Raw genomic sequence first — 19277 nt, forward strand, 5'->3', positions numbered from 1 at the left:
ACATTTTGTTTTACATGTACTTTATGCTCAATGTAACTATTAAGTTTTCAAGGCATACAATCAAACCTTGAAAAAAAGTCAAGTACTGACTAAAAAATTTATTCATATAGTTTTATGTAAAAATTATGTTAAAATCTGAAAAAAAGTACTGACAAAAAATGTATAATTTTAAGCAAAAAAATGTTTAAAATCTGTACATTTATCCTTGTTTTGTAAAATAAAGTTTTTTTATAAAAAAAAAAACAACACTGATATTACAGCTCACACCAGTTAGAATGGCTAAGATCAAAACATCAGGTGATAGCAGATGCTGGTGAGGATGTGGAGAAAGAGGAACACTCCAAGATTATTGGTGGAATTGCAAGCTGGTACCACCCCTGTGTAAATCAGTCTGGCAATTCTTCAGAAAATTGGACATAGTAGTACTTGAGGAGCCAGGTATACCACTCCTGGGCATATACCCAAAAGAGGCTTCAACATTTAACAAGGACACATGTTCCACCATGTTCATAATAGCCTTATTTATAATAGCCAGAAGGTGGAAAAGTTCCAGATGTCCTTCATCAGAGGATTGGATACATAAAGTGTTGTGCATTTACACAATGGAGTACTACTCAGCTATTAGAAACAATGACTACTTGAAATTCTTAGGCAAATGGACTGAACTTGAAATTATCATCCTGAGTAAGGTGACCCAGTCACAAAAGAACATACATGGTATCACTCACTTATAAATGGATCCAAGCCCAAAAATCTCGGAATACCCAAGAAACAATTCATAGACCTTATGAAGCTCATAAAGTAGGAAGGCCAGAATGTATATGACTCAGTCCTTCTTAGAAGGGAGAACAAAACACTCACAGGAGGAAAAACTAGGGACAAATAGAAAAGCAGGGATTGAAGAAAAGATCATCCAGAGACTGCCTCACCTGGGAATTTATCCCATATGCAGCCACCAAACTCAAGCACTATTGCTGATGAAAAGAAGTCCTTGCTGGCAGGAGCCTGATATGCATACCTCCTCAGAGGCTCTGCAGAGTCCTCCTGATACAGAGGAGGATACTTGCAGCTAACCATCTGACTGATCATGGAGAAACAAATGAAATAGCTAGAAAGGAACTGAAGGAGCTAAAAGGGTTTATACCACCATGGGAAGAACAACATTATCAATCAACCAAACCCTCCAAAGCTCCCAGGAACTAAAATACCAACCAATGACTACACATAGAGAGACCATGGCTCCAGTTGCATATGGGAAGCACCTTCCTGGAAGCAAGGGAATAAATGGGGGGATGGGAGTTGGGAGAATGGTGATAACATTTGATATATAAATTCAGAGAATATCCAATAAAGATTTTTAAAAAAACAAAAACAAACATCTCTTTTCCTGGCCCTTGGAATAATTACCTGTTTTCTCTAAATCTTCTGCATATGTTGGTAAATATATTGGCAGAAACCAAAAGAACAAAATGCAGAGCAGCATCTCCAAAGAAAGTTGTGTGTATTCAGGTTAGAATTTAGGCAAGTCATCTATTGAAACTGTTCCCTTATTCCATGTGTCTCATTATTTACTACCAAAGTTATCTCAGCACTTCAGTAAAAGCAAATGAAGAATACAGTGGCATGCAACTAAGCAGCAGCATTAGGAAAGTGAAAGAAGACAGCGAGCAAGTATTAAGATATTATCCTAAATCATCTGACTCTTAGTCCAAACTCTACCACTCTCTGAAACATCATTCAAAGCTACAAAGGATACTTAGTTGATATTAGAAAGTTAAATACTAATTAAAATGTTAAATAATTAGACAAATGTTAATTACCTGAATTTGATCATTGTATAGATTTAGTTTCCTGTCAAATAATCCACAAATATGTACAACTAAAAGAATAATTAATAACAAAAGAAACTTTAGGTTTCTAAATCTTGGGCCAAAAAATACAAAACAAATTATGGTACATTCTAGCTGACTGATAAAATGATAGGGCTGTAAATATGACTCAGTAGGTAAAGTGTTTTTTATACTAGCATGAAGACAAGAGTTACGATTTCCAGTACTCACATAAAAGATAGGCAAGGCCATATATGCCTGGAACCCAAGAACTAAGGAAATAGAGATGGGCAGATCCTGAGCTTGCTAGTCTATTTGGTATGTTCTGTGTTCCATGAGAGACATGGCCTCAAAAAAAGTTTGAGAACAGGACTTAAAGTTGAACTATGACACAGGCATATGCACACCCCCACACACATGTTCACATCCATGCCAAAATACACAAAGAAAATACAAATAAATAATATTGAAGATATGATTCTTATATCAAATTTAATGGTAAATTTTTCTTGCAGATAAAAACAAGGAAGTATATATTAGCCACATTTACCTGTGTGCTTTGATCTGCTTTAAACTGCACCATTAATACACTTCTGTATAAAAGCTATAAATGTCCCACATTATATCTGTTGAACAGAAGGTCATCATCTTCCAGAAGACAGCATTTCCAGGTGCTGGGTTTTCTCCTTTTTTGTATGAACTGAAATAATTCACTATTCCTGGGAAAGGAGAACCTGAAATTATTCAGACTTCAAAAGTTGCAACTGCCCGGGAGGGAATCTATCCCTTACTTTGCTCTCTACTTCCTAATCACACTGAAAGACTGGGGGTAAAATCTGTTCAGTATTTTCCAGATGGCACTTTTCACTTCTCTGTTCCTTAGGCTATAGATCAGTGGGTTCAACATGGGAATCACTACAGTGTAAAACACAGATGCTATTTTGTCTGTGTCCATGGACTGACCAGAATTGGGCTGCAAGTACATAAAGATGACGGTCCCATAGAAGATGGACACAGCAGTGAGGTGGGAAGCACAAGTGGAAAAGACCTTCTTTCGTCCCTCAGAAGACTTCATATTTTGAATAGCAATGAATATGAAGAGGTAAGAGATAATAATTACCAAGAGAGTAAAAAAGGCATTGAATCCCACAACAAAAAAGACAACCAACTTACTTATGTGTGTGTTGGAGCATGCAAGGGCCAGGAGTGGGGGTATATCACAGAAAAAATGATTGATCTCGTTAGAACCACAGAAAGAGAGTTTAAAGGTATCTGCTGCATGTACTGAGGCGTTGAGGAAGCCACAGGTGTAAGAGCCAATGGTCAAGATGTTACACACACCCTTGGTCATGATGGTGTTGTAATGAAGAGGCCTACACACTGCTGCATGGCGGTCATAAGCCATGGAGGCCAAAAGATAGCACTCAACTGTTGCAAACCCCACAAAGAAGAAAAATTGAGCTGCACACCCATTATAGGAAATGACCTTGTTCCCTGACTGGAGTGCAGCCACCATCTTGGGAGCTACAGCTGATGAGTATCCCAGATCTACAAAGGACAGGTTACTGAGAAAAAAGTACATAGGAGTGTGGATGTGGGAGTCTGAGAAGATGATGACCATCATCCCTCCATTTCCAATCAGAGTGGCAAGGTAAATGAATAAAAATATCAGGAGGAGAGGAACCTGAAGATTGGGGTCATCTGTCAACCCCAACAGGATGAATTCTGTCACTTCTGTAATATTCTCCATTGAAGTCAGCTTAAAATTTGCCTAATGATTAAAGAGAATAGAGTTATAAAACAGAAAGATATAAATATATAATATAACACACTAATATATACAAAATATACCATATAATACACATTTTCTACCTCTGATTTTATTATGGCTTTTAATCCTTTAAGATAAATAAAATATACCTATTGGCAGATTAGAAAAAATAATAATAATTTGGTAATATTAAGTGAGAATGTTTAATAAAAGTCAAAGCCAAATTGATGTCTTTGTAGTTTTTGAGTTCAAATTGGCTGTGCATGCACATTATTATTATTTGGTTGTATCTGGCAAAATCAAGGTTGAGTCCTTACTCAACTTTCAACTATCAGAAAATAAACACGTGGAGGTAAAAATGTGTGAATTCATTTTTTCTTCTATCTCACATTCTGTCTTAATAGTATGCCTTTGGTTAAAACTTAATGAAAATCTTACATATGCATAATTAATAACAATGACCACAGAAATCAATAAAGCACACTATCCACTACATTTTCCTCCAAAATGTCTACCTAAATTTAATATATTTCTTCAAAAATTAAACACTTTGGATCTGATTCTACTAAAAAGAAAATATAATCACCTACCCAGCCACAATCTCTTTGATCCATAATGGTGTCCTGCATGCAAAATCTGCTAGAATAATGATGACACAAAGCTTGTGGGTAGCCAACCAATGTATAATTTGACTTAAGGACCACTCTATGGGACAGAAGTCCATACCTGACACTGCTTGAGGAACCAAGAGCCAGAGGCTAGGTAGCAGAGAAACCTAAGGTAAAACCACATACTGCTGATCTATTTTAAAAATGTAATGATAAAGTAATTCTTAGTGGTATGCTGCTATACTCTCAAACCAGTGCCTTATTCAACCATCATCAGAAAATATGCCTCCAATAAATGGAAACAAATACACAGATACACATCCAAGCATTATGCAGACAGAGAGTAGAGGTAGTAGTAGTAGTAGTAGTAGTAGTAGTAGTAGTAGTAGTAGTAGTAGTAGAAGTGGGGAAACAGACAGACAAACACACTATGGAACACTTGGATTGAAATCTCTATCATATTCTTCCTCACAGCTCAGGAGAAAGAGAGGCAAATGGAGTGTAAGAGCCAGAGAGGAAGGAGAATACCAGGAGAACAAGGCCTTCTTAATCAATGAGCAAAGCTCGTACGAACTCATAGAGACTGAAGCCATAAGCACAGGACCTGCACAGGTTTGCACCAAGTCCTCTGTGAATGCATTATGGCTCCTAGTTTAGTGATTTATTGGACATCCGAGTGTGTGAAAGAGTGGGTCTCTGATTCTTGTGTTTTCTCTTTTTCTTCTGTTGGTTTCCTTTGTCCAACATCAAAGTGATAATCTTTTTTATCTTGTTACATTTTATTTTTGTTGTTATCTCTTAGCAGCCTTTCTTTTCTAATTAGAGGCAGAGAAGAACTGCTTCTGGATAGGAGGGAAGGTAGAGAGGAACTGGACCAAACAGTCAATGGTGAAATGGTAATCACAATATATTTATAAGAAAAGAACCTATTTTCAATAAAATGGGGAAAACTATTCTCTGTATATTAAACCACACAAATAATGTTTTCATTTTATGCTATTTCTTGTTGCAGTATATTTTATACTATTTTTTTTTCACTAAATTTGGATTTCTAGGTTCCTTTTGGTTCATCTATGCGATGACTGGGTATTCACACCATCCCATGACATGTGTCTCCCAATAAACTTGTTATAGCATAAGCACATTATCCATCTGACAACATGTTATTTCTTCATGAGTACTAAAAAGCTATTCCTATAAAGCAAAATGATAATACTAACTAATAACTCCAAAGTCATATAAAAAATAGAATTAGAAATGTACTAAAAACCTTGGTCAATTTTACTCTAAATCCAGATATTAGAGGACGCAGAGCAGAGCCTGGCCCATCTGCCACCCGGAACAGCAGCTCGTAAAGGCTGAACAACTGTAACCTGGAACAGAACTTAGGAACTTCTGTTTCCACCCAGAGGCGACTTCAGGATGCAGAGCGGAGCCTGGCTCATCTGCCACCCGGAATGGTGGCTCATAGAGGCAGAGCAACCGCTACCAGGAACAGAAATTTTGAACTTGTTTCCACCCGGTGGCGACTTCAGGACACAGAGCGGAGCCTGGGCCATCTGCCACCCAGGACGGCAGCTCGTAAAGCCTGAACAACTGGTGAGTGGGGGACCTAGGCTGCTGGGGAGCGGAGGGATCTCTGCGGAGTGCACACAGAAAGTGCACCCCCTGCCTTGACCTGCCCTGTCCTGCCAGATCCAGTGACCTGGAACAGAACTTAGGAACTTTTGTTTCCACCGGAGGCGACTTCAGGACACAGAGCTGAGCCTGGCCCATCTGCCACCCAGAACAGCAGCTAGTAGAGGCTGAGCAACTAGTGGGTGGGACACCTGGGCTGCCAGGGAGCAGAGAGATATCTGTGGAGTGCACACGGAAAGTGCACCCCCAACCTTGCCCTGCCCTGCCCTGCCCGATCCAGCTACCAGGAACAGAAATTTCGAACTTGTTTCCACCCGGTGGCGACTTCAGGACGCAGAGAGGAGCCTGGCCCATCTGCCACCTGGAACGAAAACTCGTAAAGGCTGAGCAATTGGTGGGTGGGAGACCTGGGCTGCGAGGAAGCAGAGAGATCTCTGCAGAGTGCACACTGAAAGTGCACCGCCTGCCTTGCCCTGTACCGCCCTGTCTGATCCAGCGACCAGGAATAGAATTTTGGAACTTCTGTTCCCACCCGACGACTCTGATGCATAGAACAGGGCTGGACCCATCTGCCACCTGGACAAGTGGAGATCCAGGGACACAGACCAGATACAAGAAAAGGCAAGAACATATCACTGACAACAAAATGGCAAGAGGAAAGCAAAAGAATATATCCCAAGGAAACCAAGACAACCTGACAATACCAGAACCCAGCTCTCCCACAACAGCAAATATCGGAATTCCAAACACTCCAGAAGAGGAAGACACATACCTGAAATCATACCTCAAGATGCTGATAGAGATACTTAAACAAGAACGGGAGGAAAAGCAAAAAGATTCAGAAGCTTTTAAAGAGGAAACAAGAAAAACACTCAAAGACCTCAAAGAACTAGAGGAAAACAGAATAAAAAGATGAAGGAATGGAAGAGGAAATTTAAAACAGAAATTGACACAATAAAGAAAACTCTAAAAGAGATAACCATAGAGGGAGAACACCTAAAAAAGAAATCAGGAATCACAGAAGCAAGCATTTCCAGTAGATTACAAGAGATGGAAAGAGAATCTCGGGGGCAGAAGACAACATTGTAAACATAGACAAAACAGCCAGAGAAGATGCAAAAATCAAAAAGCTCCTAAACCAAAATGTCCAGGAAATCCAGGACACAATTAGAAGACTAAACCTAAGAAAAATAGGAATAGAAGAGGGAGAAGAGTATCAACTAAGAGGCACAGTAAATATCTTCAACAAAATCATAGAAAAAAACGTCCCTACCCTCAAGAAAGAGATGACCACGAGCATAAAAGAAGCCTTCAGAACTCCAAATAGGTTGGACCAGAAAAGAAATACCTCCCGACACATAATAGTAAAAACATCACGTGCCCAAAGTAAAGAAAGAATACTAAAAGCAGTAAGGAAAAAATGTCAGGTAACATATAAAGGCAGGCCAATCAGGCTCACACTCGATTTCTCAACAGAGACTATGAAAGCTAGAAGAACCTGGACAGATATCATGCACACCCTAAGAGAACACAAGTGCCAGCCCAAGCTGCTATACCCAGCAAAACTATCAATTACCATCGATGGAGAGATGAAGATATTTCAAGACAAATCAAAATTTACACAATATCTGACCACAAACCCAGCACTACAACGAATTATAGGTGGAAAACCCAATACAATGAAAGAAAATACAGCCTAGTAAAAACAAGAAAACTCCTAAACAAGAAAACTAAAAGAAGAAAAAGACACAAACACAACTCAACCCACAAAAGAAATAATGGCAGGAAACAGAAAGAACTATTCCTTAATATCTATTAACATAAATGGACTCAACTCCCCAATAAAGAGACATAGGCTATCAGACTGGATACATAAACAAAATCCAGCCTTTTGCTTCATAAAGGAAACTCATCTCAGAGACAAAGACAGAAACTATATCAGACTTGAAGTGTGGTTAAAAAAACTTCCAAGCAAACAGCTCCAAGCAGGAAGCTGGAGTGGCTATTCTAATACCGAATAAAGTAAATTTCCAACCAAAAGTAATCAAAAAAGATAAGGAAGGACACTTTTTACTCATTACTGGGGAAATCTTTCAGGAGGAACTCTCAATCCTTAACATATATGCACCAAAGAAAAAAGCACCCACATTCATAAAAGAAACCCTACTAAAGCTCAAAAAATACATTTCTCCTCACACAATAATAGTGGGAGACTTTAATACCCCACTCTCACCAATGGACAGATCATGGAAACAGAAACTGAACAAGAACACTGCAAAACTAGCAGAGAGTTTGAACCAACAAGAATTAATAGATATATACAGAACATATTATCCTAAAGTAAAAGAATACACCTTCGTCTCACCACCCCATGGCACCTTCTCAAAATTTGACCACAGATTTGGATGCAGAGCGAGCCTCATTTGATATGAGAAGATTGAAATAATCCCATGCATTCACTCAGATCACCATGGTCTACGGCTGGTCTTTATCAACAACAAAGACAACAAAAAGCCTACATACACATGGAAACTAAACAACACTCTGTTAACAGATAGTGGGGCCAAAGAAGAAATAAAAAAAAAGAATTAAGGATTTTCTAGAATTCAACGAAAATGAAAACACAACATACACAAACCTATGGGATGCAATGAAAGCAGTACTGAGAGGAAAACAAATAGTCCTAAGTGCTTTCAAAAAGAAACTGGAGAGAGCTTACATAAGCAACCTGACAGCACAGCTAAAAGCCCTAGGACATAAGGAAGCAGATATACCCAAAAAAATTAGATGGCAAGAAATAATCAAAATTGGAACAGAAATAGACCAAATAGAATCAAAAAGAACCATTGAAAAAATCAACAAAACCAAGAGTTGATTCTTTGAGAAAATCAACAAGATTGATAAACCCCTAGCAGACTAACTAAAGGGCAAAGAGAGAGTATCCAAATTAACAAAATCAGAAAGAAAAGTGGGGACATAACAAGTGATACTGAGGAAATTCAAGAAAACAACAGATCCAACTACAAAAACTTATACTCCACAAAATTCGAAAATCTGGAGGAAATGGATGAATTCCTAGACAGATACAAGATCCCAAAGTTAAACCAGGACTAAGTAAACCACCTAAATAACCCTATAACACCTAAAGAAATAGAAGAAGTCATCAAAAGTCTCCCAACCAAAAAAAGCCCAGGTCCAGACAGGTTCAGTGCAGAATTCTATCAGAAATGTATTGGCGATATAACACCAATACTCTCCAAACTATTCCAATAGATAGAATCAGATGGAATACTACCTAATTCATTTTTTGAGGCTACAATAACCCTCATACCTAAACCAAACAAAGTCCCTACAAAAAAAGAGAACTTCAGACCAATCTATCTTATGAACATTGATGCAAAAATACTCAAAAAAATCCTTGCAAACCGAATCCAAGAACACATTAAAATGATCATTCATCATGATCAAGTAGGCTTCATCCCTGGGATGCAGGGATGGTTTAATATAAGGAAATCCATCATGTAATCCACCATATAAACAAACTCAAAGATCAAAATCACATGGTCATCTCACTAGACATTGAGAAAGCATTTGACAAAATCCAACACCCCTTAATGTTAAAAGTTCTGGATAGAACAGGAATCCAAGGTACATACCTAAACATAATAAAAGCAATATACAGCAAACCAACAGCCAACATCAAACTTAATGGCGAGAAACTTGAAGCAATCCACTAAAATCAGGGACTCGACAAGGTTGTCCACTCTCCCCATACCTATTCAACATAGTACTGGAAGTCCTGGCTGGAGCAATTAGAGAGCAAAAAGAGATCAAGGGGATACAAATCAAAAAGGAAGAGATAAAAACATCACTCTTTGCCGATGACATGATGGTGTACTTGAGTGACCCCAAAAATTCCACCAGAGAACTCCTACAGCTGATAAACAAGTTCAGCAAAGTGGCTGGATACAAAATTAACTCAAACAAATCAGTAGCCTTCCTATACTCAAAGGACAAACATGTGGAGAAAGAAATTAGGGAAAAGGTACCCTTCACAATCGTCACAAAAACTATGAAATTCCTTGGTGTGACTCTAACTAATCAAGTGAACGACCTATAAGACAAGAACTTCAAACCTCTAAAGAAAGAAATTGAGGATGATCTCAGAAAATGTAAAGATCTCCCATGCTCACAGATTGGAAAGATCAACATCTTAAAAATGGCCATTCTACCAAAAGCAATCTACAGATTTAATGCAATCCCCATCAAAATTCCCACCCAGTTCTTCATGGAATTGGAAAGATCAATGTACAATTTCATATAAAATAACAAAAGACCTAGAATAGCGAAATCCATCCTCAACAACAAGAAAACATCTGCGGGAATCACTATCCCTGACCTCAAGCTATATTACAAGGCAATTTGCTGAAAACTGCATGGTACTGGTACAGAAATAGGCATGTGGATCAATGGAATAGAATAGAAGATCCAGAAATGAGCGCTCATGTATATGGTCACCTGATTTTTGACAAAGGAGCAGTAAACATTCAATGGAAAAAGAACAGCCTATTCAACAAATGGTGCTGGTCCAACTGGCACTCAGCATGCAAAAGAATAAAAATAGACCCTTTCTTATCTCCTTGTACAAAGCTCAAGTGTAAGTGGATCAAAGATCTCAACATTAAATCAGATACACTGAAACTATTAGATGAGAAAGTCGGGAAAACCTTAGAACACATAGGCACAGAAGAAAATTTCCTGAACAAAACACCAATGGCTCAAGCTCTAAGGTCAAAGATTAACAAATGGGACCTAATGAGATTGCAAAGTTTCTGTAAGGCTAAGGAAATCGTCAAGAAAACAAAACAGCAACCAACAGAAGGGGAAAAGATCTTTACCAACACCACATCAGATAGAGGCCTAATATCCAAGGTGTACAAGGAACTCAAAAAGCTAGACACCAGAGAATCAAATAACCCTATTAAAAAATGGGGTACAGAGCTAAACAAAACGTTGTCAGTTGAGGAACACAGAATGGCCGAGAAACATCTGAGAAAGTGCTCGACATCCTTAGCCATCAGGGAAATGCAAATCTAAACAACCCTGAGATTCCACCTCACACCAGTCAGATTGGCCAAGATCTAAAAATCAGATGACAGCAGATGCTGGCGAGGCTGCAGAGAAAGAGTAACACTTCTCCACTGTTGGTGGGGTTGCAAACTAATACAACCACTCTGGAAATCAGTCTGGCGATACCTCAGAAAATTGGATATAGTACTACCTGAAGACCCAGCTATTCCACTTCTGGGCATATACCCCAGAGACACTTTAATACACAACAAAGATATATGCACCACAATGTTCATAGAGGCTCTATTTATAATAGCCAGAAGCTGGAAAGAACCCAGATGCCCTTCAGAAGATGAATGGATACAAAAATTGTGGTACATTTACACAATGGAATACTACTTAGCCACCAGAAACAATGACTTAACCAAATTCTTAAGAAAATGCCTGCATCTAGAGAATATCATCCTTAGTGAGATAACCTAGTCACAAAAGAACAGACATAATATGCAGTCACTGATAGTGGGATGCTAACCCCAGAGGCTTGCACTCCCCCAGAAACAACTCACAGACTGTATGAAGTCTAGGAAATAAAGAAAACAAAAAAATATATTTACAAAACAAGAAGACTTTGACAATTTTCATTTTGCATTTTGTTTTGCATGTACTTTACGCTCATTGTAACTATTAGGTTTTCAATGCATACTGTCAAGCCCCTGAAAAAATCAAGTACTTACTAAAAAATATATTCACATAGTTTTATGTAAAAATTATTTTAATATCTGAAAAAACAGTACTGACAAAAATGTATAATTTTAAGCAAAATATGTTTAAAATCTGTACATTTATCTTTGTTTTGTAAAATAAAGTCGTTTAAAAAAAAAGAAAGCCTTCTCCAATGTTCAACTGCATCCTCTGCCTTCTCTAACAAATTCACCGTGTCAGATCCTTTGGTGAGGCCCATGTGAAGTTGGGGTTCGTGTAGAGATAGGAATATAAATGTATGTCCTAAATGTGTCTCTTCTGTTTGCCTATCAACATTTGTTGGAGATGTTTTCTCTTTTATAGAGGGGCTTCTTGAAGATGTTTGACTACTGTGTAAGACTTGATGAATTTATCTCTAATGAATTAAACTTCTTTTGTTGGTGGTGGTAAATAAGGCTATGCTTCTTCTGAATAAAATAATTGACTAAGAAAAATAAATAAATAAATTCAGATATTATAAACATAGTTTCTAATATAATTATAAATGTATTATTGAAACATGGAACAAGTAAATAAAGGCTATAGTAGTTATACCATGCATTGTTTTAATACATAAATGATTATTTCACAATTATATGAATATAAGTATATATTCATATACATATAATTGTAGAAGTAATTGTATTGGTGCTATTACAGTTTAGTCCCTTTTGTACCCTCAAATCACTTATGTCTTGATTATCATACACTTAGCTCTATAGCTACACAGCATTTCAACTGGTCCCTTGCACATAAAAATAATTATTTGGTGAACTGAATAGAACACCAATGCCAAGATAGTAAACTAAATTTCCTGCTATTAAAATTAACAACAAACTGGTTATTGTTCTCTTGCCTACCTGAGTCCATATTTTCTGCAAAAATATTAACTGATAAATACTCAGATGAAGAAAAAAAATGTGTCTGATGATGATCAGGGCTGGAGAAAGGCTTATGTCCTACTTTGTAAGATGTTCTCCCTCCAGTTATTTATCCTCTTAAGGAAGAATTTACATCATAAACTTGCCTGTCCCTGCTTACACCACAGGTGGAAGTGGGCTAAGAAGAGGGAAAAAAGATATGCAGAAGAGAAAAGCCAGAGAGAACTGGGAATTAAAAGAACACTTCTTTTCTGCTTTGTATTAGTTTGCCATTAGCCAATACTATCAATTTGCTGAGGAGCCCTTTCTATATAACACAAAACTAAGACATCACAGTCAGTCTGCCTATGCAAGCAGGTGCCTAGTTTTACAAAAACTGGTCCAAACTTTGAAAACAATATTGCAATACTACCCCCAAATTATATCTTCTCCTGTCTATTTTTACTCTCAGGGAAATTTCCTAGAGTATTATGTTTTCAACATTTTTTGCTTATGCCTAGGTTGACAAGCAGTGGTATTTTAATTAACCCTCCACCAGGCAATGCATTCAAATAAAGTTAAATGGTCTTTTGCTTTACTTTTTCCTTCTGACAATTATGTACTGTCTAATGTAGGAGACATGGTAATCTGTCTCTTTAGCAGACAGTGTCCTGATCTTACATATCAGAAAACTGAAGTACATGTTTCTCTTTGAGGTCACATAACTACTTAATTGCTCATTTATACACTTTCTTAGGACGAGATATCTCAGCATCAACCTTATTAGTACAATGAGCTAGACATTTAATTGGTGCAGAAAATATGGCTGTAGGACATTTAGTCATTTCTCTGACCTCTACTCACTAGGTTCTAAAACACATTCCCTCCATTTTTTACTAAATGTTTCTATTGAAAATCATCCCCATATCTCCTGAAGTACAGTGCCTCTAATGGAGGATCTAGTTCTAAAGATTGTTAAAAGGACTATAAAGATGGATGTAGTCATTGAACAATTGCATGCTTGGATAAATATAACATGGATTATGAATAAAACAGAACATGAAGATATGAAGAAACTGAGGCATAGTGGCATGCCTCATGTTGAAGTGACAGGGTCAAAGTCAAATGCTTCTGTCAAATGTTGCTTCTTATCAATGAAGCGATTTCAGGAAAGAAAGTAGCTTTTTAATTCCTGTCATTGTTTGATGAAGAAGACAAACCATCACACACCATAAATTAACCTATTTTTCCTAACACAGGGTAAGATAAAATCTAAAATACTTTCAAGAACTAAATATAGCTGATTTAAAATGAATTCTGAATCATTTTCCATAACATTTCCACAAATGCTTCTTCAGTAAATTTCACTGAATATTCTATTTAGGTATATCTCAGATTTCATCAAAGAAGTATGAAGACTCCCTAACTTATCACACCCCAACTGAAATGTTGGTGGAATGACTAAATGTCATGAGGGAAAAAAATGCAAAACATTTTGTTGGGTGTTTTTGCTCTTTGCTTAAGTCACTGGCAGACACAGAATAGACTTGAATGTTTGTTAAGCAAATACATGAATTTCAGTACCATATCTAAGTTAAAATTTTAGTCCTTTTTGAGAAAAGGGCATTTTATAGTCCTAGGGCTGGTAAAAATAACTCTACTATCTTAAGGTTATGAGTAACTGGAATGAAAAACATGCTCTTTCATTATTAGCTAGAATAATAGGGTCCATGGCTATTTGCCACAGAATTGTAGTCAAGTCAGTTTCCAACAATCAAGAAAAATTAAAGTGGAATAAAATAAGGGGAAGTTCAGCTACTGTGTGCTCAGTAACAATGTTAAATACAAACTATGACTTCATTAAACTGTGCATCAGACATTTGAACTTGTTTCTTAGGCCTTTATAAGGACCATTTGGTGACAACATCCCATAGAGTAATAGCAATGGTTTTCTTGTCTAAGCAAAGGTGACTATAAGAAACATCTGTATCTATTCTTGTGAAATGGAACAGAGGAGCCTGGGAAATAGAATCTGTATATTTTTGTCTGTATTCTGACTTCCTTTCTACAAGACCACACCTTTATTTCTACCCACAATATAAAGAATGTTGCTTTAATTTATAAAAGAATATTAAAAGTCATGAAAAACATACCTATGTTTTTGGGACTTCTAAGATCTTAATTCAGAAGTAGAATCAAACAATCAAACACTAGACTCTCTGAAACCTGAAAAAAATAACTGTTTGGCTCTGAGAGCCTTTGATGTTAAAGGTTAATATAATTCCTAAACCTGTGTGATAAAGTACAAGACAGTTCAGAGGTCCCTACAATTTGGATGATCTTCTGAGAGCCACATGAAACTTGCTGAAAGGCTGAGATCTTCCAGAGGTTGGTGCCTATGTAGACTCAGAGTCCTCTGAAGGGAATATTTCCAAGGAATCAACTTGAGTCCAGAGCTCAGTGACATGTAAACATACAATCAACAGCACTTTCCTGAATGAACTAAGATATTACTATAATATGAAAGACCTCTCAAGGGACAAAAATACCCAATTAGTTCTGGTAGTAGGCTAAAACATTAATAGCAAAATTCTATCAAGATATCTTGAAATAAATCTTTGATTATACACTTTTCTCTCACCTAATAAATTTATTATATTGGGAGATGGCTCTTTACTGAAGTCTCAATGGGAAAGAATATTTAAATAATCAAAACAAACTATCAAAAATCTCTATCTCTTAATTCAGCTAAGATTGCAGAAGTCCATGTACAAAGAGGCCTATGAACAAAAATTCAAAAAACAGTTTTCTAATCAACTTAATTATAAATAAACTTAAGGCATAGATCTGGCAGGAAGTATATGACACTATTTTATTACTTTTAATGTCCTAAGTTAATACATTTGGGATATATGCCACATTAGCCTTTATCTTTATCTGTGATTTCTATTCACATTCATACAACTCTTTGAGAAATAATTATTTAACTACAGACTTTATCCAATAAAAAATAGAAAAAAGGTATTAAGAAAAAGACATTCAGGAATTTCTAACTTTGACATACTTTCTAATATGGTTTGTCAGTAAGTGAACAGGGTCTTCTCAGAGGAATAGCTAAGAAAAAAGGAATATACCAAACAAGTTAATACAAAAGGAATATCCAAACAAGTATCACATAATTCTAGCAAGAAAACAAATAATCCACCACTCAATCACAAAATCTATGTGCTTTTATTTTTAGGAATCTATGTGGAAAATTAGAAATCTTCTCAGAATCTACAAGAGCGTCTTGTTTCCCTGAGTTTGTACAAGTGATATTCTAGTACAGTGAATTAAAAGTAACGTATATTTGCTAACTTTTTTCTTTTCTCTTATAAAACTTATGTTGTAGTGAGTTGAAAGATATATAGAAGAAGAAACCACATCATGATCAAGTAGGTGGTAAGCTATGTGATAAAACATTGAGGGTAGAGCAAATGAGCAAAATGATAGATCAATACCATTTTTAAAACTGTGTAGCCATTTATCTCATTACCCACATGTCCCACTGAGAATACTCATATTTCTAACTTATTTAAAACAAAAAAAATGAGAAGATAATGAGACAAAAAAAGTGAGATTCAGAAAATAAAACACAGAGAAAGGAGCACATGAACAAAGAAGTGTAAACAATGGCACACATCTCTGATACTTGGGAATCTAACTATGTGAAGCTCTAAAATAATTTGATTTTTCCCATACCAGTGTCCAGGATTCTATACGATTAATAAGCACACACTAAAGCATACACTAAAGAATCCTAGTAACATAAGACAAAAAAGTCCTGGATTCTAGCTGGAGTCTAGAGACTCCCATTAACTTACAGGATAACTTAAATTGTTCTATTTAACTGTCAACAGTCTTTAATACACTGACTACATGTTTTTCCTTTCTCTCCTAAAAGCTCTTAATTCCTGAGTGAATACTTATGATCTAACATTTCTAAAGCCTTCGGCCTGTGGTCTTTTCACAAAACCAGTTCATTTCTTCATCTCCAGATAAACACACCTTTTACTTTTAGGGAAAAAAAGTATATGAGAAGCAGTAACTTGCAGGTCTTCTGAAGACAAGATACAAGTGGTCTCTATCTATCTTTGAAATCATGAGATCATCTCAAGCCTTTCATGTGATGAGCAGTTCCTAGATCTGAAGGTGTATAAACTTGATGTCTTGTCTTCTTGCCATTAGCATTGACCAGTAATCTCATATGAGAATAAAACTTTGGTACTTACTTCAAGAAGTATCATGAAACTAAAGTCTACCTGGAGAATTAATTTCTCAGGGTCACATTGTATAGACTTAGCTGGGTTGCCTTCCTACAAGGCACTTCTTAAGACCCATTAATCTCCAGGAGCCAGCAATAATATTATGGCCCTGATGCAAAACAAACTAGTTAAAATCTTAACTTTCTCCTAGTGCCTTGAAGGCTTATGCAAGTCTTTTATTATTCTGTGTTTTTAAAAGAATTACAAAGTTAATTATTTTGAGAAACTTACAATAATCAATATATTTTTATAGATCTCTAATTTATCCATGTCTAATCTGTATAAAGCCAGACAGTCATATAGTAACATAAACAAAATTAGAGCTCTAAATCATGGTGGATTTGTTTCTGTCTATCAATTTCTCTAGAATATACATAGTGTCTGTTGACTCTGCAGAAATCTTAGAAAAATTTCTCAAGTATCAAGAACTCTGCACACCTCTCTACTTCACCTTCCTATTTTAATTTCTTAAATCTACCATGTGTACTCTTCCACGTCTTAATCTCAGATTCCTTTCTCCTTATCTCTATCATTAATCCCCAACTCATTCAAGATCCTACATTAGAAAATACTTTCTGTGACTCTCAGTATCACTTACTTTACCAAATTTGTGCAAAAGTCATGATTTTATTACCTATTCCTTCTCTGGTATTTCTCAAAAAGTTTTCCCATCCTAATATAAACATGCCAATTTATTATACATCCATCTATCATCAGTGACTAAATGGTTCACTTTCTCTCACATTTTTCTTCAATTCATTTATTGCATCATGTCCTCAACTATTTCTACTCTGTTCCCAGGAAACAATGACCATGAAGGTCTTGGATTATAGATAAATGCAGTCACCTTGTGGGGCTTGGTCAGATGATGCTATGTATTCAAATACTAAATACTGCCTCCCCAAGATCTGGTTGCAGTTCAGATAATCACATATCAAGTACACCAAATGATGTTGTATAAACTTTGATTGCCAATCTTCTCTGACTAGTTAAATACAAGTGACTAACAATTACCAGGGAGAATAGAGATAGACAAGATTTTAGTTTCCAGACTATGGGTTGCAGATAGGTACCACAAGGCCTAGAGGGAGGAGGGGAACAAAAAGATAAAGAAGGAAGAAGAGGAAAAAGGAGAGGGAGAAGAAGGAGGAGAGGAGAAGGAAGAGAGGAAGAATGGAGAATATGAAGAAGAAGAAGAAGAAGAAGAAGAAGAAGAAGAAGAAGAAGAAGAAGAAGAAGAAGAAGAAGAAGAAGAAGAGCATGAACAAAAAGAAAAACAAGAACAAGAACAAGAAGAATAGGAGGAAGAGGAGGAGAAAGAAGATGAAGAGGAAGAGGAAAGGAAAAGAACAAGAACAAAAAGAACAGGAAGAAGAAGAAGAAGAAGAAGAAGAAGAAGAAGAAGAAGAAGAAGAAGAAGAAGAAGAAGAAGAAGAAGAAGGAAAAAACAAGAACAAGAATAAGAACAGGAGGAAGAGGAGGTGGAAGAAGATGAAAAGGAAAGGAAGAAAAACAAGAACAAAAAGAACAGGAAGAAGGAGGAGGATGAGAAGCAGGAGGAGGAGCAGGAGGAGAAAGAGGAGAAGAAGAACAACAACAACAAAAAGAAAAAGAAGGAGGAGGAGGAGGAGGAGAAGGAGGAAGAGGAGGAGAAAAATGAAGAGGAGGAAGAGAGAAGACAAGACAAAAGGAAAGAAGATGAAGAACCATAAAATGGCCCAATTGGGTGAATCCCACATATGAGGACAATAGGGAGTACAGCTAGAAAAAAGCCTGTCTAGTGTAGAAAATGGTTTACATATAATTGCCCAGTGATTGTGCTAAAGCTTATTAAATAAATTGACAGGTATCAGTCTTCACTATTGAGAGACTGGCTGAGTCATAAGAACTAATAGAGTTATTGAATATCCAACAACAATCACCCAATGACTAGTGGCCAGAAATGTTCCACATGTCCTATGGTTTCTGTAAAGGTTGATTTTTATTGTCAACTTAACTTGATATTAGAGAATAATGAAAACCACCTGGTATGTTTGTCATCACATTTCAAAAGATTAACTGAGAAAGGAATACTCATTCAAAATACAGGTGGCAAAATCCCATGAACTAGGTCTTGAAAGAAATAAAAAGAGGTTCACACTTGAAAGATACTGAGATGCAAACTCACCACTGCCCAAGGGCAGCTGACAGACTGAAGAAACCGAGAAAAATGCCAGCCACCAAGCAGTGAAAGCAAGCAGAAGACACCTAGAGGCAGAACAATGATGGTCAGTATGTGATAGAGATATTCGAAAGAGAAGAAAAGGATTTTTGCACTTTAAGAGTCAGAACTGGAGAGGTGAGGGTGGGGAGAAGCAGCCTAATTGAAAGGAGTTACCTGCCTTTCTTCCTGAGGGCAGGATGATGTCCAGACCCATGCTGCCACTGAGGGCCATGTCTGGGTTAGCGACCCTGCA

The 19277-nt window shown here is 36.8% G+C and overlaps 1 protein-coding gene across 1 annotated transcript; it reads right to left on the reverse strand.

The window, feature by feature from the left end:
• Window positions 1-2628: 2628 nt before the first annotated feature.
• OR5B21 (olfactory receptor family 5 subfamily B member 21) lies at window positions 2629-3579 on the reverse strand (the record flags this gene model as incomplete). Its single annotated transcript, XM_080911918.1, has 1 exon — window positions 2629-3579. The coding sequence occupies one exon, from the start codon at window positions 3577-3579 to the stop codon at window positions 2629-2631; it is 951 nt and encodes a 316-aa protein (XP_080768044.1).
• Between the last annotated feature and the right edge of the window lie 15698 nt (window positions 3580-19277).

The sequence above is a fragment of the Micromys minutus genome (genome assembly GCF_963924665.1).
Source record: "Micromys minutus genome assembly, chromosome: 2".
Lineage (NCBI taxonomy): Eukaryota > Metazoa > Chordata > Mammalia > Rodentia > Muridae > Micromys > Micromys minutus.